The sequence below is a fragment of the Cinclus cinclus genome, chromosome 12, assembly GCF_963662255.1.
Source record: "Cinclus cinclus chromosome 12, bCinCin1.1, whole genome shotgun sequence".
In the NCBI taxonomy this organism is placed as follows: domain Eukaryota; kingdom Metazoa; phylum Chordata; class Aves; order Passeriformes; family Cinclidae; genus Cinclus; species Cinclus cinclus.
Genome location: NC_085057.1, coordinates 13,506,516 through 13,530,396, shown reverse-complemented (window position 1 = coordinate 13,530,396; position 23,881 = coordinate 13,506,516). Strand labels below are relative to the sequence as shown.

At 38.5% G+C, this 23,881-nt stretch overlaps 1 protein-coding gene across 1 annotated transcript in view; it reads left to right on the top strand.

The window, feature by feature from the left end:
- The window catches only part of CACNA2D3 (calcium voltage-gated channel auxiliary subunit alpha2delta 3), a 390,722-nt gene that overhangs the window by 100,708 nt on the left and 266,133 nt on the right, over positions 1 to 23,881 (top strand). The window contains exon 4 of the mRNA XM_062500613.1: positions 21,442 to 21,501. Coding sequence (XP_062356597.1) covers positions 21,442 to 21,501 — 60 coding nt within the window. The remainder of the gene's footprint in view (positions 1 to 21,441; positions 21,502 to 23,881) is intronic.

The window sequence follows — 23,881 nt, the reverse complement described above, 5'->3', positions numbered from 1 at the left end:
TTCACCCGATGGTGACCAAGGTCTCGTGGTCCGGGCAAGCTGGCTCAGGTGTGTTCACCCTTCAGGCTTCATCACATCCCATTTGAGGCCTCAAAGCCTTGCTCATGGTTTGGTGGCTGTGTTCAGGATTTTCACCTCATGCTTTTGGGTGTAATAAAGACCCCTGTGAACTCATTTCTGTGTCAGCTGTTTGCCAATATCATAATTTACAGCACAGCTGCAACTGCAGCAGTGCGGGGCTTAGCTCTTAGGAAAGCAATAATGGACTTTAAAAACTCACAGAAGAGAAGCAAAGGCAATTGTAGGTTGGAATGTCTTTGTTGCAAGAGGATTCCGTGCATGTGAATTCCTCATTGTAGAGAAAAAGAGCTGGGGGTGGGAGTGAGTAGCATCACAAAGGGTGGGCAGGACTGGGGAGCAAGCAGCTGCTTTGTTTTCCATTCAGTGCCTAAGGGAGGCTGCTCAGCTCTTGTCAAGTCCCAGAGCTGCAGACTGGAATCTTGGCAGGGTGCCCCTGGAATATCATATATCATATATCATATATCATATATCATATATCGTATCATATATCATATCATATATCGTATCATATCATCTATCATCTATCATCCATCATCTATCATCCATCATCTATCATCCATCATCTATCATCCATCATCTATCATCCATCATCTATCATCCATCATCTATCATCCATCATATATCATATCATATCATCTATCATATCATATATAACACATCACACCATATATCACATCATATATCATATATCATCATATATCGTATCATATCAATCCGTAATCAACCCATAATCATATCATATCCATAATTATATCTCATATTCTTCATATCAACTGGATGGTGACTTTGTACTTTACTTCCTTGGGTGCTTTCCTTTGTCCACTTATGAGACAATTGTGATCTAGGTGGGCTCAGTGCTCTGAACACACCTGCTCAGGTGTAGGATGGGAATTCCAGTCTAGTGTGGAGTGCTTGGAGTCTGAAAAGGACAGACTCAGCAGCTTCCTAGCAAGGAGAGAGATTTCTATGTGGTAAGCTAATTAAACTAAACTGAAGTAAGAAATTTTCGTTGCTCAACAATTTCTGTTGCAGGGAGAGTGTTTTTTAAGGTCTGCTTAAATTTAGAATCTATCCATACAAATGAGTCCAGGAATGCAGTTACCCAGATGTCATGTACTCAGAGGTCCCTCTTGCTTGGACCAGACTTGGCCTTCTCTCCTTGCACACACACATGAAAGCCTGACACGTTTTTAATCTAGCTAATTTTTGAAAAACAGCTTTGTGCTTTTTGTTTCTATTTGAAATCAAGCTCTATTTCTAAACCTGAGGGCCATTTAGTTTTCTTTAGTTTTGATGTATGTGCAGCTCTTGTACTGACAGTTTTGAGGGTTCATAAAGGACCATTTTTTTCTTCCACAGAAACTTGCCTTTGGCAAGAGACACTGTTGCAAAGTGGTCCCCAGGCTGTGTTTTTTATCTCTCTCTCATTTTAGCAATTAATCTGAATTTTGCCACAGGGAATACCTGGTGTTTCTGCTCTGTGGAATGCTCCTCACAATTCAGAATATGTCGTGATAAGGTACTGTGTGATATAGAAGGAAAAGGTTGAGAGCAATGGGTTTTGTGGGATGTAGGTGAAATGTGAAACACTGAAATCGAGAGAGAATATTTAAATGTCTCACTTAAACTGTCAGGCAAAGTAGATGTGCAATGAATACATATGTTCTGAGAATATCAAATCTGCTCATGTGCTACCTTCAAAGAGAGACTTTGAAATAGGGATTGCAGCTGAAATTAATTCTGTATGACACTTTCCCCATCTTCTGGCATTGGCATCAAATTTGCCTCAGAACAAGACAAAAATTAGTCAGGCATATAGAGAGCTTCTGGAAATGGTAAAATTCTCACTGGAATTGTGGAACAGCAAAACTAGTAATAAAGGTGCATCCTTTAATTTTAATACTTCTGTCTACTCTATCTGGATGTCACTTATTAAAAAAGAAGGAAAGGAACACCACCTAGGCATTTATTAATTTTTGGGGTAAGCTGTGTGAAATCTGTCAATCTGAGTTCGCCATATCCCTGAGATTAATTTTCTTTGGATTTGAAAATAAACTTTAAACCTCAAGGATGAAATGCCACTACGGCTCGTTTCATTACTTTCAGCAGGCAATAAACCAGCCCAGAATTAGCACTCTTCCCACAGGCTGCCCCTCTCCCCTGTAGCCCTCTCTGGAGGGAGGCTGGTGAGCTGAGGTCTCTCCCATTTGTGTAGATCTCTGGCTGCTTCAGCCCTCTTATGCCCAGGAAGGATCTACAGATCCTTGCACTCACTCTCTGCCTGGTCCCTGATAATTCCATGAATACAAATAGAGATGTACGTGGGATAATAATCTCCCTGCATGTTAATAAGCAAGGCACAGTATTCTTGAACCTCCCTCCTCCCCAGTGCGTTTTCTTTGCCACCTGAAGGAGCAGCTTGTTTGATTTTGTTTTCCTCTCTGTGTCAGGCTGTAGACACAGTAAGCTTTGTGGTTTTTCTCTCAGACTGAAGGACAGAACTAACTGAAGTTTCCAAATCTTTGTTTCTGAAGAAGAGATTTGCAGTGAGAGACTGTGAAAGGGAGTCTCTGTGGAAGCCAAATTGCTCTGGACCCAGAACTGTGCTGGCTGGGTCAGACCTGCTCTAAAAGCCTCTGGTAGCACTTGGCATGAAATTGCAATTGGAATGATTTCCATCCCTCTGATGGAACTGGCTTCTCTCACTGTTGTTCAAGAATCTGTGCAGATGATGATTTTGTCCTGGTATCTCTTTGAAAGTATTCTGAAATCTAATAGTATTTATTTGCTTATTACCTGCTTAGGGAGCCAAAATGAACAAAGCAACCCAAACACCACTGAATTCTCCAAAAAAAGGATTAGCAGTGTGTGTGCTCGGAGAGCAATGGGCTGATTCCCTTGTGCCAGGAGCTGCCCAGCCCTGGTGAGACAGAGCTCTCTGCTATGCATCAGGGAAATTCCTTCCCTACATCAGTTGGAAGCTTGTAAAAACCAAAGATTTGTAATAATTTTTGGGAAAGGGGTATTAAGTATGGCTTTCTTGAGTGAAGTTTTAAATCAGTAGGCAATATGGATAATGGGAAGGGACTGATTGTCTTGAAGGGGGTTCTTGGTGATGTTTTGTCTGGTGGTTCCAAACTTCTAAATATCCTGATTTGCCAAAGGATGAATTTGAACTTCTTGAATGAACACATGCTGTAGCTGATCCACTTTTCTACTTGGCCTCTAAACTGTTGGAATGGCAAAATACAGGTTCTACTGGATACTATTTCTGAGATCCCTGACTGAATTCCATACTTGGGTACCCTGGCAAAAATAGCTTTCAAATAGCTGTTGGAGACCTGCAAGTGTTTGTGAGTGAATATGTGATTCCATTGTGAAGAGCACCATTAATGGCTTCATTTCTGTGGTGCAGTGGAACATTCCCCAGTAAAAAGCCTGTGGGAGGCAGGTTTACCTTTCACAGGAGTAGAATGAGTTCTAACAGGAGTGCACAGCAAATAACCTCACATTTTCCTTTTGGCCTCCCCAAATACAAAGCACATTCCTTCTTTCTCGCTCTCCCCATTGTGTGCAATGCTAATATATAGGATAAAAAAAGCATATGAATGACTGCATAGTTAAGTAGTTAAAAATCAACACCTTCTCAGGTAACATTACTAAAATTAAAAATAAACAGTGCCTATTTGTCACCTTTTGGGACAAGGCAAAGGTTTTATCTGTGACACGTTGGAGATTGGTGTGCTGCTGACACTCCTGGATGGTGTACGGGCTGGAAAAATTTCCTGAGTCAGGTATGAGATGTTCAATTCAAGCCTATCCATACTGTAAAGCAAGCAAGCTTGCTACTAATTAACATCTCGTGTAGTTTTGGTCTGTTTTAAGATGGATTAGGCAGTAGATGTAAAATTCTCATTCTTATAGCTGTTCAAAAATCTGTGCCGTAATAATATTAAAGTATGGCTTGGAAATGCAAGGTTCCTCTGCATTTGAATTTTTAGAATAAAGCTTTTTGAAAGAGTTGCTTTACAATTATGTGCAAAGACATAGGAGACTGAATAAAGAAGGGTTTCTGATTGCAAAAGGGGAAGTGATGTGCAGTCTATGGTGTTTCATAATGTAAATGTGGTAATTGCTAAATGCAGGTTAGTAGGATAGGTTTCTAATGTTTTATTTGTCTTTAGCATGAAAGAATTTCATACTTTATAATGTTTTAGACAATATTAATTGATGTGGAAGAAAGCTGTGTAAAATTTGTTAAATGAGCTGAGAACTAAATGATTCCAAGTTACTTTGGGGATGTCAATAGTTAGACATCTCAGCAGAGCAAACCACATAATTTTTCAAGGTTTGATCTTTATATGTAAACAGTATTTGAATATAGCAGTTGCCTCACAGAACTCAAGAATGTAATATTGTAATGTGAAGTGGTTGATCAGCTATTTTTTTGCATTTTTACCAGAATATTTGCAGCAATCAGCTGTCCTAGAGCGCTGAGATCTCTTTTATCCTTTTGACTCTTGAACCTGAAACAAAACACTATCCGTTTCAAAGAAGTGATACTTCCAAATAAAATTTAGCTCTAGATGTATTAAACCCAAAAGAGGGGGAAAAAAAGCCCCAGCAACCAAACCTGAGGTTTATTTCTTAATTTCTGAGGCTGAGTGATTTGATGCAAAAAGAGTGGCTTTGCACTGTGTTTCAGGGTAGATGATTATTCTACCAAGGTTATTATAGAATTATGCATTTCACCTTTCAAGTGTTATCTGGCACTGCCACTATGACTTATCATTAGCATATCCTTTCATACTTCCATGGCATCAGGAAAGCCATAAACATAAACCAAAATAGAGAAGGGACTCATAAAACAATATTGTTGCTGTCTTGGCTCACTCAGAGTGGTAGATTTTTCTTTATCTTTTCTGCAGTCTTTTAAAGTGAAGATAAAATTGTTTTAAGAACTGTGCAAACTTGGATCACAATGTAAATGATTTGGGAAATGAGCCCAAGCCAGTGTAGTCTGCATAAGTGAAAGTGTTTGTTATGTGCGAAGCTGCTAAGGGTGGGACAGAAAATGGTCAGAAATAATAATGTTGGGACTTTCCATTAGCTTCTAACCTAGCTATCTTCTTCATAATCTTTATTTAGGATAGGTTTTTCTAATGATTCAGAAGTAGGTTTGAAGACAAAGTAGCTGCTGGGTGAAATATTGTGGGGCAATAAGTTTCTTCCCTTGGAGGTCACCCTCTCTGTATGGGCTGGATTTGCAGATTTCCCTGACTGTTTCTTTGCAGATATTGGAAGTAAATACATACAATTTATGTATAAAAATGTAGAATTAAGACATGGTGTTATTGTTCCACTTACCTTGCCTCAGCACATGGTTAAGAGTGATGGTAGTCAGTGCAACTTTTAGACCAAAATAGGATCTGAATTAATCAATACCCACATTTATGCAGGGGAGTGTTCCATTGTGGTGCTTACAGCTACTGTACTATTTTACTGCTCTAAAAGGGCTTATTCTTTGTTTTTTTGATGTTTCTCTTAATGAGGAACTGAAATATTTTCCTGGATGTATCAGTGGAGATCCCTGGGGTTCAATGCCTGCTTTTGGAAATCCCTGCTGAATGTCTGAAGAAGAAAGCAATATCCCAGCTTTCAAAAATAGAGGATTTAATTGCCATTTGCACAGTCTGTTACACATTTGTGTAATAAAATTGACCTTGCAAGTTTTATTAGTGTATGAGTTAGCCATCATTCATACTTCTTAAAGATTCATGGGAAACATCTTACACATTTTTATTTGAATATTGTTTGGCAAACGGTTCAAACACTTATAGGAAAAAGACTTAACTTGAGCAGAGTAAGCAGCATATACAAAGCAACTCCTCAAAATCCCAAAACAACAATAATATCCCTCTCCCTCCACCCCAAGAAAATACCTCCCCAAATTCAACACCAAAGGAATTCAGAGTTGAAGCTGCCAAGATGATACTGTTTTGCAACCCTAAGACCAGCCTTTATTCCTAAGGGTTCAAAAAAATATGTTTTTCTTTACTTCCTCAGTCAGTTGAAAACTGTCAAGGCCGAGGGTGTTGCAGCCATCAAACCTGACCACCAGGATGTGATTTTGCAAAGACTGGAAATGGCACATTCTGCAGCAAGCCGTGTAATACGTGCAGTGGGAATGTGGCAGTCCCCATATGGAAGTCCTGCTGATAGCAGCAAAATAGTTTTTAAGCAGCATTTACTGTTATCCTGCTCCAAAGAGCTGTGAATTGTGTGATGTGGAAGCCTGGAAGTCTGTGCCATATCCCTCTCCCATCTGTGCAGGGTGGCTGTGGTGCCAGACAGGTAGAAGACTCTGCTGTGCTCTGCTACCCTTCTTCTGCTTTCATGGCTCCCACTGGTAAAGGCAGAATTGTACTGCTGAAATTCAGTTAAATCAATGAAATTCCATATGGCAAGGGGCTGGTCACTTGTTTTCAGTAGAGTCTTTAAAGGGAGTGAGCTTTTAATTTTGATATTTAGGTTCTTAAAAGTTCCTGGTTTTAATAGATGATGTATGTTTAATATAATTTAAAATTTACCAGCAACCAAAAAATCCCAAAACAAAAAAAAAGCACCCCAAAACAAAAGCAAACCGCCAGCAAAAAAACAAGCAAACAAAAAAAACCTCTTCCAACACTTGTAGAAGAAATATATGTTTTTGACATGCTGGAAATGTAACTGATTTTGAAAACAGCTAAAGTTTCAAAATTCTATTCTCCAATTTAAGACTAGTTTTTTTGTGAAATTAGATTATTTTTGTTGATTTTTTAAAATACAACACGTGTGTCTTTCTTAATGTTTGAAAATTTTCCCCAAACTCAAAACTAACCAAATGCCCCTATAAAATGTTTGACTTCCTTTCCCCCTCTTGTTCTTGATAATTGGGTGCCAAGATTACTCACACCTGGTGCTTTTGTTTCTCCTCAGTATTCTGATTGCCTCTTGAAGCTCTTCACAATTTCATTCTTCTACAAATGGCTCAGCTGTCTGGAAAAAGGCCGATTGCTTTTGTGAATTTCAGCATTGAGAAGCTCAATAAAACACTCCTTTGATCTTTCTGTAATTGTTTTAACAAAAATATATCTGCGTTTCTGTGTTCATTCTTCAACTTTGATTTCTTCACATATTGAAGTTGCAAATCAGTCTGGCTGTATCTGTCTTCCTTCATCTTCTCAGCTGTTCTGTGTGAGCTCTGGCTTTTACTTTATCTGGTGAAAATAAAAACTTGGATGTTTTTTTCCTCATGGTGCTGATTTACAAGCTCTTCTTAGCTCTTCTGTTGTCCTGTTTTGGCCCTTCCTTTGTCCTCTGTATTACTGATTACTTTTGGGTCTCTCAGCATATTTCATACTTAAGGCATGTTTCATTTACTGTAAGAAATACTGTAAGTATTTCAAAATACTGTAAGTATTTTCTGGAACCTCTAAGAACTGTTCTAAAGCTCAAACCATTCTTGAATTATTCCCCAAGCCTTTGTGTCTGTGCTTTAGAAGAATTCTATCTGTACACGTTTGCATTTCTCAAATGGAATCCGAACATTTGACACATTCTGTTAATTAATTTATTTCAGTAATTCTTTTACCTTGCTCTATCAGGATGGTGGTTGTGACACGCTGCTGGTTGGTGATTCCAGCATCCCTGATGGTTTTTTGCATCAGGCACATTGCCTGATATGAAAGTTTTTCTGTTGAATCCCTGAGAGTATACCCCTTGTGCTCTATGATGGGATCTGGTTTTATCCCTTTTTAGTTCAGCTACTAAAAAAGCCCCAGCACTCAAAACATCATGAAAAATCCTTGTTTCCAATGTCAAGCACTGAAAAACTAGAAAATATCATTTAAGGTTGGCAGTAGAATATTTATATTCCTACACATTTTAATTATTTAATAATTTTTTTTTAGGCCTTCCGACCTAATGAATAAGAGAAGACTTACTCAAAGGTTAGATTAGTACTGCATAAAAAAAGTATTTTTTTTGTTTAAAAAAATGAGTTTTCCTATGTAATATTCAACTCTGTGTGCCAGGGCTATCTACTCAGTGTCCTTCAGAAAAAAAAAAAAACCCTAGGTCTGATGTCTCTGATTCCATGCTAAAAACCCTGTGTTGATATGCAACAGTCCTAAAAGTTGGCTTCAGTTAAACCCGATGTTTTGTTCTTCACATTGCTTGATCTAAGATGCTAAAATAATATAATAAAGACATTCACTAGAATGGTATAATTTGCATAAGAAAACTGGGGTTTTCTTTGTTACAGACTATTGCCAAAAGGTGGCAGTCTTTGTCCCCAAAATCCTGTGCTCTCTAGGAAATGTTATTATGTATGGCAAACGTAATTTATTTCTAGCTACACCAGATAATGAAAATTACTTTTTAAGCAGAGGTACAGGGTAAAACCTCCTATATTTGAAAGTTTAAGGGTGACATAGCTTCAGTTATATTTTATTTTGACAGTGGAGTGTTAAATAACGAGGCTCAGAAGGGAGCAGTGATGGGCAAAGAGCCCTTCACAAGTAGACTGCTAATGAGCAAGAACTACTTAGGTCTCACATTTGGTTACTGCATGCAGTACTTCAGCTTTTGGAGATGCTGTTAGGATCTGATATTTTAGATCAGTAGGTTGCTGTGCTCATCAATCAGCCTGATGAAATGAACAGAAACAATGCACTTCCATTAAAATTCACATTCAAGTTGTTGTTTTTTCTTTACAAGTGATTCAGTTAGATCCAAGCAAAGCACAGATTGTTTTCTTACAAAATAGCCTGGAAAAGGCAACTGATGATAAATGATAGCCCTGCTAAATATGTGCAAAAATTCGGCTATATATTTTGTGTTTTAAATTGTATTTCTTTTTGGTTTTGTTGTTGTGGTTTCATGTTGTGTGGTTTTGTTTATATGTCTATATATATAGATATATATAGTAAGAGCTGCTCAGGCTGTGGGGAAGATGGGCTTTTTGGTAGGGCTCTGTCAGAGATGTAGTAAAGTAAAGGCTTCCTCTACTTAGCTGAGGAAATACCTGAGTAGTCCAAGAAGCTTGCAAAAGGTAGTAACATGACAACATTTATTATATTACTGAGTTAAGGGTGAGAAAAATTAAGGCATTTTAAAACTTACCAGGGTTATACTCTGAATTCAAAAATCAATTGAAGAGCGTGGAAGGAGTGTAAACTGAGCTGCACCTTATGTTTATTATATATGCAATATCTCTGTATAGTCTCTGTCTAATTTTCTGAATCTTTCTCCCAAGGTTTTTCAGTCAAGGGTTATCTCAGATCTTCTGCTGATAGCTACAGCAGACCACTGAGATGCTTCCAGATAAAAGAAGTCCTTGCTCTATCTTTTTAAAAATATTATGTTTGTTTATTGGCCCTTACATTATTAAGGTCTTATATAATTTATATGGATTGTGTGAATACCAGAACTAGAAAAAATACAATTGGTGAGAAGTCATTCTGAACCATTTGAGTGTTAACACAGAAGCGTTCTCCATTTCAATTTGCTCTTTATTTCTTCAAGGGCCTGTGATGAATTCCTAATTACTGAGCATGTTTGACTCATCTTTGTGTCCTGGTGTAGTGAAAACATTAATTATAGAGGTTTGGTCGCAGGAAATACATTTAATTTCATCTTCTTTTCAGTAGAAACGGAGAATGGTTTGAGTTGGAAGGGACATGAAAGATCATCTTGTTCTACAACCTCATGGTCAGGGACACTTGCCACTGTATCCCAGGGTGCTCCAAGCCCTGTCCAACCTGGCCTTGGATAAGTCCAGGGATGGGACAGCCCCAACTTCTCTGAGCAACCTGTGCCAGGGCCTCTTCACCCTCACAGAGAAATATTTCTTCTTAATATCCAATGTAAACTTGCTGCCTTTCAGCTTAAGGCCGTTACCCCTTGTCCCATCGTTACATGCCCTTGCACAAAATCCTTTTCCAGCTCTCTGTAGCCCCTGTAGGTACTTTAGCATGACATGTTTTTGATGACAGATATTTCAAATCACTTTATTCTGTGTATTACTTTGGAATGATTTGTAACTGGGCATGAAAGACTCTTTTTGAAGGCTAATTCTAATATGTAAGTCTTTGAGAGGTTGCCCAACAGGTGTAATAACCAGTAGGTGACAAACTTTACAACCTAACACTGCACAAACGCAGCTGGGTCTATCACGAGCCCCTTTGAGTGGTACCGGGGGGTTTCATGAGGGTGGGCTCGAGGCTGGCCCTGAGTGTTTGCTCAAGGTGTGTCCTGCTATCACCCCACAAACACCAGGCTGGAGGAACACCCCCCCGTTCTCATCCCTGCCTTTGGCTGGGCTGCTGCCATGCCAAGGACAGATTGACTGGAGTGTACAAAGGCAAGGTGCTCACAGAGGCTCTAGCCTGCAAAGTGTATGCAGTTTCATGGAATAAGGATTTAGTAAAAGGGGAGCCTGCCTCTGTATGGAGCCACAGAGTTAGCTTTGATCTTCCCATTCTCATGCTATGTCTGCGTGTGTTTTCGATTCAACAGCCACACAGGGCAAGGAGCATCAGCAGCTAGAGATCTTTGTGACCTCCTGCTTTGTTTGTGGAAGTGTTTTGCACATGTTTCTCAGGATCTGAGTTGACTGGGACTTAAAGTGGTCTGTAGCAGCAGTAATAATTTCAGTGTGGTGGTTTGTTTCTTTCCCTTGTTAGGACTTTGCAGGTTGGAGAACATTTTCTGGTTGTAGATAAATGCATGGTGGGAGAACCAGTGGTGGTGGGTGAGGTATTTCAGCCAGCAGAGGAAGCCAGCAGTGTGGGGTGGTTCACAGTTCTCCTATAATCCAATATAAATGGAAAACTATTGTTACAATTTACTCACTGCCTCTGCAAACTTAATAGTTTTTGTTGGCTTGGTTGTAGTCTTGGTTGTTGCTTTTTGAACCTGCAGGTGTTGGTTAGCTCTGTGAAGACTCTTATTGTTCCCCAGGTGCATTTTAGAAGTGCTTTGAGAGTTAAGAGGAAAAAAAAATAGTAAGAAAAATGGGAGTATTCTATGAAATGAGTTGCCTAGGTCACACCAAAATCTAGAGGTGTGTCAAACTTAATGGAAATTAGGTGCCGTGTTGCATATTTTACTTAATTTTCTAAATAAATCTGCATACGATAATTAAATGGTGAATGTTTCAGTTGATAAAAACTAATTAAGAGGTGAAAGTATGGCAATCTTTTAGTCACTAGGAGAATACAAGTTACAAGACTCTTCTTAATAAGGAACAAAACACCCACTGGATTTGAACTCATTACCTTTACAAAGCAAAGCAGATAAGGTTTTGACTGTGCAATGCAGCCTTTCTTTTGGGTTTGCAATTTTCCATTAATTGCAAGGACATTTTAATATCCTTAAGATAGAATGAAAAATACTATTATTATAAAAATGTTTATTTAAAAAAATAAGTAAATTAAGTAGATGGGATGGAGTCTGTACCTGAATACAGACTTACCAGTCTGTATTTAATCATGCCTTTGGCTAAGTGGTAGCCCTGTACTCTCTGTGACTTCAGCATTAATCCATAGGGTACTAGAGAAATCTTTCAGGTACGTGGAACTGATGTACAGTTAGTAAGTCTGGACGAATGTCCACGCCAGAGAGTTTTTCCAAAATCTCCAAAACAAGAGAGTTTCAACGTATATTTTCTTTCTTTTTTGTACCAGACCAGCCAGAATATACTAAACTATGAAAAGACTAAATTATCACTTAGTCTGAAAGTTGATTTTGTAATTATTTCCAGCATTCTCAGCAACCAAGTCTCCAGGAATAAAAAGTATGGTTCAGGAGAGAAAAGAAGCTTGGAATTTTATCTTTGAACTTCATCTTTTTACAAGAGAGATACTGGGGGAAATGCATTGGTTTACTCATTTAAGCATAATAATGATGTTCTTTTTCATTAAGACTCTGTAGCACTTCTGTGCCTGTGAACCAGCTCTTGAAATTGGCAGGGCTGGGGCCTTGACACAAGGTTGTCTTTGAAATTCTATTCCAGCTGGATCAAGTTTTCAGCATTTGGAAACTGTGCACAAGGAGGCATATGGCCATTAGAAATGTATCACAGCAAGACTGTCTGCAAGTGAAATCTTTGAAAGTTCTTTGCACTGAATTTTCTGTACAGGGTTGAACAAGGCTTTCCCCCAGCTGGATCATTACTTTCTTACTGCTTGAGGCAGCAGCAGGCAGGGGAAGCAGTGTCTTTCTCCCCTGAAACTCTGTCAGTGTGCCCATGCACCTTCTGGACCCAGGGGAGAGTTCTCATCTCTCTGTGCTCACACTGGAGCACTGGAAAATGGGAGGGCCAGCAGCCAAGGGGGTCTCTTAGTGGGTTTAGGAGAGGCTGAGAAAGGGACTGCCACAAGGAGAGCAGAGACTGAAAAATAATGAGATGGTCTAAAGAGACAGAGGCAACAGAATTAGACTGTGCTAGTGCAAGATATTCTAGATGTGCTTAATGAGAGTGCAAAGGGAATAGGGAAAATTGGAAATGGAAGTTGACAGAGTGAGGAATTGGTAGGGACCTAGAAAAGGCTGGTCATGAACATGCGGCATGTGAACACCAATGCTGTTATGAAGAAGAAGAAAGAATAATTGGTTGGTGCTACAGAAGAAGTGGAGAGTTGCATGATAAACTTTAACAGTGGAGTTTGGGACACCTAATGTGATATTAATGAGCTCAGGATATGGAGAGAGCAGTAGGAAAGAAATAGGAGTAGGTCTAGGGCTGTGCTCAGTAAGGGAGGGAACAGGACTAAGCCGTGGCTGTTTGAAGGCAGAATTTGGTACATTCTGGTATTGAATCCATGCCTGTTTAACCTGAGATGTAACACTGGGTTTCTACGTCTTCGGTGAATGCTTGCAAAATCCACTGCTGATGCATTTAGAAATGGATACCAACTGCCTTCTTCACTTCTGCACAAAAATGTTCTATTTGCCTCAGTATCTGTCTTAGAGAATTCTACTTGCAAGAGGAAGCCAGGAAGTTTTTAGTTGAAAACTTGGTGTTTAATTTTCCTTTCATTTTTTTTAAATTTTCCATTTCAGTTAATCTATTGGCAACTGACATCCTGACCCTGTGAGAATTAAAAACCAGTCCAATGGACATTGCATTGCTTGGTTTGAAAGTGAAGACAAGGCTCTGTGCCTTGTGATTGAGTGCTGGGCTAGACAATGGAAGTAAGTCTCTGCAAACTCTGGAACTGACCTTTGTTTTGAGTAATAAATCTTGAGGAGGTTTTTTTCTACTGTTGTGTGACAACATAATCTGGTTGGAAATCTGAAAGGAGGACAGTGTATCATGACTGGTTTGGTTGAAGTATACCACAAATTGCAAGTTGAATTTGAATTAACTTGGGGGACTGAGCCTTAGTGAAGGGATGAGGAAAAAGCTGAGTGAAGGAACCAAGCAAAGACAATTGATTTCACTTGGTGTTTCTGAATGTAAGCAGAACAGAAACAGCTTGACTTGTCCCAGGACCGCTGTCAGGAGAGGGTGCTGCTTCAAGTGTCCTTTTCCCTGTTGAGTGAACACAGAAATATTTCCATTTCTCTTTAGCTCATTTGTTTGCACATATGGTGTGGGATTCATCTCCCTTAGTTTCAATCATATAAAGTTAAACATCTAGTGAAGAAAAGAGTGAAGGAAAAGTTCCAAAGGTCTTTCTGTATCTTATGAGCTATTTTCGAATGGAACATGCAGCACCTTTGGAGTTTTCTGCCTCTGCATATGAAGGATGTTCAGGAAACTTCAGTGGAGAGATGATTAACTTTGAAAAAGATGAGGTTAGGTGAGATAAATCCTAACAAAGAAGAATTTTGCATTAAAAGAATTAGTGTGAAAGCAGTTAACCCAAATCTTTCTCAAGCAAGACCTGCCAAGCATCCAGCAATGATGCTGAGAGCTGCCAGGGCTGAGGGAGAGCTATTTCTGCTCAGCCATGTGCATCATCACTATCCTCAAATGCAGAAAAGACAGTCTGGCATTATCCAAGCAGGAGAGCAATTGTGACAGTCAGGTAAAGAATATGACCTGTGGCACCCTAAATGTGTGAAAGATGAATAAATCAGATGTTTTCATCTAGTGTTTCAATATAGGAGAGGGGAAAAAGGATCACAATGACACTCACAGGTTAGTGTTGACAAGGTATTTAAAGTTGTGTGTGAGCAGGTGGGTCTATGGACTCATCCACAAACCTGCTTCACTTGCTTTTGGGAGGTGTTTTACAAAGTAACATTTTGATTAAATTTTTAGATTTATGTGGAAGAGAAAAATGCAGTGGTTGTGAATTATTCATTGAAAGTAAAACTTTACAAATTGTATTGCCATGTTGCAAGTGAAATTAAAAGGATGCATAAAGGTATTACCAGAGAGTTACACATTCTTGGGTGGATGTGTGGTTGGTGCAAAATGCTGAAGAATCTTCCTCTTGGCCCTGAGGCAGGAGAGGTGGCTGAAGGAGCTGGTTGTTGCTGTGCCCCCGCCAGGCAAATCACATTTTAAATAACCCTAGAACAGCTCTAAGCTGTGTCTGCAGCTGAACTGATTCCTTGATGTCTGGAACATACAGAATTAAAAATATGGAATAAAACCCTATTTAGCACCTCATTCTGCTCTGTGCGAGACATAATAACATGGTAGGAGCAGATTTGATAATTTGCATATTTTATATATGATATATTGGCTTTGTGCAGCCTTGGAGCACTGAAGAACTTGGTACAAGACAAATGTGTTATCTTCTTCATATGGAGTCTTCCTTCAATGCCCTGGCAATCTCCAGATGCCATAATTAAATATAGTGTTGGCCTAGTTAAGTAGAAATGCATCTAATTACTCCAGGCTTGTCTTAGCCACTGTTATGCAGTGTGTGAATGTCACGTACTTCAATCCACTTAGAGTTTCATTTCTGTTTTGTCCAGCACTGTGCCAAGCTGAACTTTTGTTGCTTCAAAAAACCAGCTAGCACTCTGACAACAATCAACCTGAGTATCTGCCAGTTTTGAATGAATATAAGTGGGTAATTGAAGTTATTTGCGATAATTGCATATGCTAAGCTTTTAATTTATTTTTATCCTTTATTTATAATTTCTGCTTTGATTGTGCTTTGCTGCACTTAGTGTGGCTGGGCATTGTCTGGCTGGGTTGCAGAGGAATTTGATAGTAGTCACAGAGCAGGCAGTTTTTGTATGGCATTAGTTGGAAGATTGATATCTAGCTTAAGCCACAAGCACTGGGAATTTGAATAGCAAGGTAACAGACACTAAATAATTTTCAGTGCATCTTAGTTACAGCAACAGCAATTTTGGTGCTAAAATTTCCTAGAAAATACCACACAGCTGAGGAGAAAAATCTGGGGTATAAAATACACTTCCAGGCTTTCTGAAAACCTGTGTGTTTGTAGTCCCCATCCTCAAGGACTGAACCAGCCAAACTCCAGCCTGGTGTCAGTGCCCCATCGAAAGCCTGGTGTGCTCCTGAGAGGAGTAAATGCTCCTCCAAGGTCAGCATCAGTGTCTGATGCTTCTCCATGGGTCATGGCAAACACGTGCAAAGCTTTTTGTGGTCAAACCTTGAGACTGGGAAGCCTGTTTGCACATCAGGGCATTCATTGCTGTCTGATACGATACTGGGTTTGGGCATGGGAAATAAAAGTGAGACTGAGGGACAACATCAAAATCTCTCTTGGCTTCTTTACCTTGTCCACTAAGTGAGCTGTGAAAGGAGTAAACCCCAGAGCTCTGAGGGAAGGAAGGAGGACCTGCACCAGCATTAGCACCATGCCAGAATGTTACCTAAGATCACTCAGCGCTAATAAATCTTCTCCTCTCTCAAAGCAGCCCGGCCTTTTCAAAGCACTTGCAGCCTTACAGATCTCCTGGAGAGGAAAACCCCTTTTTAACATCTGAAATGAACCCCAAAGTGGGGAAGTCACAGGAAGGTACCTGGGTAATGTTTTTAAAGTTTAGTGATCTATGCTGAGTGCTCCCACATGCACAGTGTAGGCTTCTCACGGAGAAGCCAGTGAAGAAAATTGCTCTGATGATGGAAACACAATCTCATTTCTCTCCCAGGAATACTTTCAACTGCTGAACTATGTTTAAATAGTTATCTGGCAGCACTTTAGGAAATATTTTTGGCATATTCACAGCTCAATTACTGTAAATTTTGATTGGAAATTAGACATGCAAATCAATAGTAAGGTTATTAAAATTGCACTGAGTATTTCACCTGAAGAAGGGTAACTGTTGGGTAGTTGTAATATTTTCTGCACACAGAAAACTGATGTTTCAGCATACAGAATGCTGCTGGTTTTTGGCTGGTAAAGTACCAGAAACCTTGCTATAAGATATGAAAGGAATATAGTTTTAAGAAGAGGCATAGGTTTTCCTTTCTTGTTATCTGCTGTTTTTCTTAACAAATATACTTTATTTGATTAAACATAGAAATCTTGGTTACAATTCCATACACTGGAGTCAGAGAGACAGGCCTGTTAAAGTGACACAAATGATTATTTTTTCTTCCAAAACATATCTCAAATCAACTTTGAAATTATATTTGAGTATTTTAGGAACCTCAAACAGATCTGATGCCATAGGAAATAATGAGAAAGCCCTGAACCCTAAGAAACTATTTTTTGCGGTTGGTTGAATGCATTTGATGCTGGAATATAAGAGCAGCCATCAGGTTTGTCTACACTTCTTTAATGACTGTGATATGCCAGTGCATTTTTAAAATGAAATATTATTAAATTGATGTTATAGAATATCAACTATTTATGTTATGGACTGAGATGATACCAGTACCTAGCTGATACTAATTATAATTAAATTAGAGCCATCTTCTGTCCTTTTTCGTGATTTGTAAGAGTTTGGTTTTGAGAAGAGCAGTATTGGAAAGCATTTCAGATTTTATGTGTTGCAGTTGGGTCACATTAGAAAAATAGAAAGGAAACAATGAAATCTATTTTTTGTTTTAATGATCTGAAAAGAGAGAAGGGCATAACTTCAGTCAGCAGTTACGGATAAAGATTAATAACCCTCCACAGTTCAGGAGTCCAGAAACAGTTTCAAATTTGGTTATGCTTATGAATTTATTTAATCTAACTTCAAAATGAGGTTCTAATGAAGGAGAATCATTGAGAAGTAATCTGAAACCCTTAGAAAGTACATGAAAAGAGAGAAGATCGCAGAGGCTAAAACAACTACTCTAACCTCTGGATGTTTGTGTGTTGTTTTTTTTTTTTCTTGAAATTGTTATTCCCAACTTTTATTTTCACCTTTTCTCTCCATTTCTCTTCCTTTTCCCCCTTACTTTATGTTGGATTCTTCTTGTGCCTCATCCGTTCTGTTTCACCTTTCCTTGGCTCTATCTATAGCAACCTAACTTGAAAGAGAAAATCAGTTCACTGAAATTATAATACCATTTGTCAAGAAAATGACATTTTTGGGTAATCTGGGAGATAGCTCAGTGATTTATATAAAAAAAAATACTGTGAGGTAACAAACATTCAGTTTTCATCTCTCAACTTTTTCTATGTTATTTGTGATGTCATTACCACTGAATATACAAAACATTGACCTTATGTTTTGGTGACCATTTTGAGGTTTTTTTGTGATGGTTATTTGTTCATCTCCTGCTTAATGCCCTGTTTTTATCCATGTTGCATTGTGATATTCTGGGTCAGGCAGTTCATCTTTCTCATGTTTATGTGTAATGGGGAGGTTCTAGGAATTAGTTCCTTAACTGGGGGAACCTCAATTGAGCTGTGCATTAGAACATTATAATTGCTTTGTCTAAAGATTGTGTGCTGCCCTTTACCTGCCTGTTCATGTGCACACAGACACTTTTCCATATTTAGGAGTAAATTTTTCTAAAAACACCCTCGAGCGGTGTGAGTGTGCCAATTCTCACTCTGTGTTCATAATTCATTCTATGTAAGTGCATGCAGATAACACAATTCCCTTCAGGATAAGCACAGCTTGGGAAGCATTTACTTGCTACAGCAAGGATTTGAGAGTATGGTTACTCAAAATGAAAATATATTGGCATTTCTATTAAGAGTGTCATTATAAACTATTAAGCTAAAATTGCTAATCATGCTAATGTTGAGACTCATTGTTAGATAACTGCTCAGTCTTTAAAATATTTTAAAAAGGGTTTTTTGCCTCCATATAAAGAAGTTGCAGTATTACATGTGGTTTTTATGTTTTTGCCAGCAGAGTGTTAAGGAATTTCTTCCATCGTACTTCATCCCTTTGGGGACCTCTTTTAAAAAAAAAAATAAAAATCCAACCACCCCCCCCCCCAAAAAAAAAAAAAAAAAAACAAAAAAACAAAAAACCCCAAAACAAACAAAATCAAAACCACAACAAAACCCCATGAAACATTTGCATTCAATTTCTTCATTCCAATGTAATTTGTGTATATCCACTAATATATCATTTTGTGGAGTTGGGCTTATTATTGGCTTTCCTTTTCTGTAGCTCTCCCAGATTTCTCATGGTTTCCTTCATAATGGTGTTGAGATACTTAAAGCAAACTGTGGTTAAGGACTGATACATAGAAAATGCAGCATATGTTTGTATTTTTTTCATTTAATGTACTGGAAGTTTAATTTTTAATTTAGTTTTGTGAGGGCAAAGCACATATTTGCTTCTAGAGCTTCAAGGAAAAATTCCTGTCAGTAGACACTTCACTTCTTTGTCATTCAGTTTCTTATAGAGAATGTTGCTGAAATGTACATTAAAAAAAAATAATAAAAGTAGCAACTGAAATTCTGATGAATAATTCAATAAAATAACAAGCAGTACTTTTCATTTCTGAGCTGCCCTTGTTACCAGATGTTTCTACTATTGCCCATCTTATGCTTCTCTAGTTATTACTTACAAGTGGGGATAAATCTTAGTTTAAATTTATTTCACTGAGGCAAAAATGTAATTGAAACACATTAGGATCAATACAAACTATATAAGAGGCCATGAATTATTTTTCTAGCCTGCTAGGTACTGATATCTAATATCACTGGTATCTTATGAAATACTATAATAATTTTTTGATGATTAAGTAAGTATTTCAGCACAGAAAGAAAACCATGGTTTTATTTTCCTTGTATTCTTTTCTGTATGAGGAATTTTTTTGATCCTTTTGCTTTTTTACTCTCAAGCTCATCAGTCATGAACTTTTGTATCAGGTGAGCACAGAGTAATACTACACCTGTGGCTTTATAATAAAGGAAAACAAGTCTGCAGTAATGCATTGAATTAGGGTAGTGATTTTACATAAAAGACCTTTTTCATACTTGAAAAATGAGGGCTATATTTGTAAAATCCTTTCATCAGATCACTAGCACGCTGAATAAAGATGGGATTCTGAGAATGTTCAAATGTGTACAGATTTGTTTCAGTTGCTGCAAGGCTTCCACCTCGGAGGAGAAAATTTGTGTTGCTTCCCTTTTTAGATTCTAAAGACAAAAATTTGTGGCTCAAATGAACGTTCCTTAATGTTTCACATTGTGAGGTCTGTTCTTGGTACTATTCAAACAGTACAGGAGTAGTGGGAACAAAGACACAGAAGTTCACAGTTTGATTTGAAATGTTTTTCCAAGGATTCCCCTCCTGCAGTGGGTTGGGGTGTGTTGTTATTTTTGGGTTCTTTTACCCCTGTATGTAGGAAGGTGAGCTCAGACATTTTGCCAGTTCAGTTCTGGTTTGATTTGCCCCATGTTGGAACCAGCTCAGTTCCAGTTTGGGTGAAATGGGTTTGCTGTGACCAGCTGGGCTTTCACGGGACAAGAAGTTTAAAGCTGGAACTAGTCAGATGTCAGGGAGGTGCTCCCAGCTGGGAAGGTGGCTTTTTGTGTCTCTGTATCAGCCGGGGTACCAGGAGTATTTCCAGTTTTTAATTGCACGTTTGAGGTTCTAATTCTGCGTCAAAGAAAAGCCTGGAGAGCCTCCCCACGGGGTGTGCAGGGGGGGAGGCAGAACCCAGCAGAAGGCCCGGGGTTTTTTGGGACTGGTGCTGGCTGTGGGTGGGTGGGAGATGGGATGGAGGAGCCAGGGAAGGCTGGGACTCTGCTGCTCTGCAGAGCCAGCCAGCACAAACCCTCCCTGCAGCCGCTGTGCCTCTGCTCAACCTGTCAGCGCCCTGCTCAGCCATTTGTTCTGCGTTGGCAACCAGGAATATTTTTCTTGGTTCAGTTTCCATTATAGCTCAAACTGTATAGCAATCAATATGAATTCTGATTTCATTTTGATTTATATCCAAAGACTTGATAAATGTGCAAACTGTTGTGAAAAAGGAGGAAAAAAAAATGTGTGCACGGCTGCCCACTCTGTGTATCGTTAATGGGAGTCTGGCCCTCGCTTTGTGATGTGAAAATATCTACGTGTACCAGTGGCTGATAGAGCAAAGAAAATAAGACACAGAGTATTCTTTGATTTTGGCTTCTACATATATGAATGTTCAGGTAGATGAAAGGAAAACTGGAAGGAGTCTCTTCCATGGATAAAACACTCTGAAGTATAAAGAGCCCTGAGTAAAACAGAAAGGGTGGAATGTCGTTTACCAATGGAATATTTGCAGCAAACCCCTCTATGAATTAAATGGTTTAGGTAGCTGTGTTTTGGTGTCTTTTTCCTGTCAGATGATAACAGTGAGGAACAGCAACTACTACAAGGAGTTCTGGATGTTGTTAAGAGGGCAAAAATACTACTGAATTGGTGCCATTCAGTAAATGTTACTTCTGTAATTGCAGAAGAATCTTGTGATAATGTACCATGTTAAGGTCCTATTTCAGTCTGCCCAGTAAACAAACCTAGTCTCTATTTTTATTATAATTTATAGTTGATGTGTAATTTAGAAATTCATTTTTATGTCAGTTTCTTGAAATCAAGTGTATTATTAGGGAATAACTCCTATTTTAATGCTAAGGAATATTTGAAAAGGGCTCCTATGTGCAAAATAAAGTCCATGTGAAACCAAGTTTACTTCTGTTCTCTCAAAAAATAATTTCAGAATGGGAGCCACAAGAAGCTGAGCATTGTTGAAAAAAGGGACTTTCTTATTTCTTTATTTATTAATGGATGAACTGTTTTTAGAGTTTTGTACAACCAACAGAGGCTGCTGGGGGTTTAAAAATGTGGCCTTTTATTTCTCTTTTAAATTCTGGATCATTTATTTCTGTTCAATGAAGTGTGAGAGCAGAGAAATTGCACAATGCTCAACCAATCTGTTTTTATACCAGATTATAAAGTTGTTCTCCATTATTTCAAAAACACACTTTTTTTGTTTTGTTTTTTCAGCGTCTTGTTGAAGCTGCAGAGGATGCTTACCTGAAACATGAATTTGATGCTGACTTACAGGTAGTAAATAATTACTTTCTTGAATGTTTGTCATCAGAGTATATATAATGGTTTTTACAATAGCTTGCTTTCAGAGCTGCTGTAGAAAGCCAAGCATATGAGCAATAAAAGGATGCTGATTACAGAAAATGGAATTAATGAAGGCTGGCTCCGTATTTTGACAGGTTATGTACTTAGTGCTTGTGTTGGGACACCAAGCAGGTGGCTTTTACTCTTTCAGAGATTTAATTTAAATTCCCTTGCCTATCTGCATAGGTCAGATTTTCAAGCACAGCAATTAGCCTCGCGTTGTGTCGCTGCAGTGTGCTGGTAAGGAACTGCTCTGCAGAGAGCCCAATTTGCAGATGGGGTGGGACCCCCAGGGATGGGATTAGCATGACCTTGATTTGTGCAAGTGGTTTGTGTTTGGATCTGTGTGTAGAGCAGAGGCTGGCTCTTCTCTTTCCTGGGAGCCCTTAGAGCTGCACCACTGCCCTGTGTTGCCTTCAGGGATAGCACGGGAGGAGCAGCACTGTGGCGGTTCACAGCTAAAAATGTTTAAAACAAAAGCCTTTGCTTAAATATGACATATAATTACAAAAAAAGGGGGAAAAAAAGTTGATTTTAGAAACCGAGTAATTTGACCTGACATTGGAAGTTTAACTGAAAGTCTTACTCAATGCTTACATGAGTAAATACCTCCTTACCTCTAATTGAATTCCTATATCCATGGTTTCTTGAATGCCGTATTAGGTGGAGTTTTGTCTACTTTCCCTCTACCTAGATTTAATGTTGAAACCTTCTGTGAATATTTGCCATAAATCTATTTAAATTTTGGGCTTAAAGTATTAAAGGAAACAGAGACTTTTTCCATAGACATTTTCCCATACGTATATCTAAGAAATAAACACATCTGTTAAGTTCTGTTTTCAGATTTTACCATGGTTACTTCCAGTAATCACAAACCACCTTATTTTAATGAAAAAAATACTGATTTCTGTGCAGAAGGGAAGGAAAAAGCAGTCAACTTATCAGAACCAAGCATAAAAAATTAAGTCTTGAAGGCTGTGATACTGTGATCTATCAGCCCAGGTTGGAGTAAGGATAAAACGAGCCCACTGGAAATGATAATTCACATTTTTGTTGCGTATTCGAGGAGTGCAGGGTTCTATATTCAAATGCTGTAGAGTTCTCTTATACCCCAGCCTTGCAGGGGTGTGCTGCGTTTCATTTTGTTGAACTTTAAGCCTTGGAGAAATAGGAACCATTATCTGAACAAATCAGAAACGCACTTTATAGAAGATGTTTTGGAGGGCTGCAGTAAATGCTTCTTCACTGCTGGACAGTTCTCACTTTGACAAAGTCCTTCATTTGCCAAGGCTCTGGCCATATTAACACTTTCAGGAAGCCAGTTAAAAGCCATTTGTGTCAGCACATTAACAGGACAATCAAATCTTTGTGTGGAGCTCTTGTTTATTAGGGTCACGGTCCATTAAAGCTAATCAATTGTTAATCTTGGTTTCAGCGACCCCTTTGCAACCCTTGCTGGGTGATTGTTGTTCTTTATCAAAAATCTCATAATACCATCTGCTCAATAGAAAGTAATGGCCAGGATGATTTGATAGTGTACATTCAAGTGGAAGGGGACAGAAGGCTTATATAATGTGCAGTGTATACAATTCTGCTATCAAAGAGGAATTTTTTTGGTGTTTGTATTGCTTTGGCCGACTTGTGGAAGACAGGATTAAATGCTTTGAATTAGTGATATGTGATACAGCACCAACCTGTGCTCTTTGTGCTCAGATATTCTGCAAATCCAGAAAGCACATAAAGTGGTTTTCTTTTGCTTTGGAGAAAGATAATAAAGAGGGTAACATCTTCTGCTACGAGATGGTCTATTAAAAAAAAAAAATCAAGTCATTTATAATTATTGTTAACTGAAATTTGGCCTCCTGATCTTTTACTTCCTCTGTGCTCTGTTTCCTAAGATGTGAACTGCCTTGTTATGGTTCACAGGAACACTGTGGTGGACTTGAGCTTCTGTGTCTTGAGGACAGCGTAGATAATATTATTTTAGTACATAAAAATGATAAAAAGGAGAAATAATATTTTTTATTGACTGTAGAAAAGCACCAACTTAAATAAAATAGCAACTGTAGGAGTTCACCTTTTAGACTGCTGGTATTTGCTTCAGCAATGCTGAAACTAGATTACATGGTTAGACTAAACCTTATCCCTTCTGGGCATTTTTCTTACTAACATTTTTAGTTTTGACCTTAGCTATTCCATAGGTGTTCTAATCAATACACTGTAATTCTCTGTAATGGTCTAAGCACTCAACTCTCTATCCCTGGATTGAATCTATTGGCACCACCAACCTTGTGGTTATAAACATAAATAA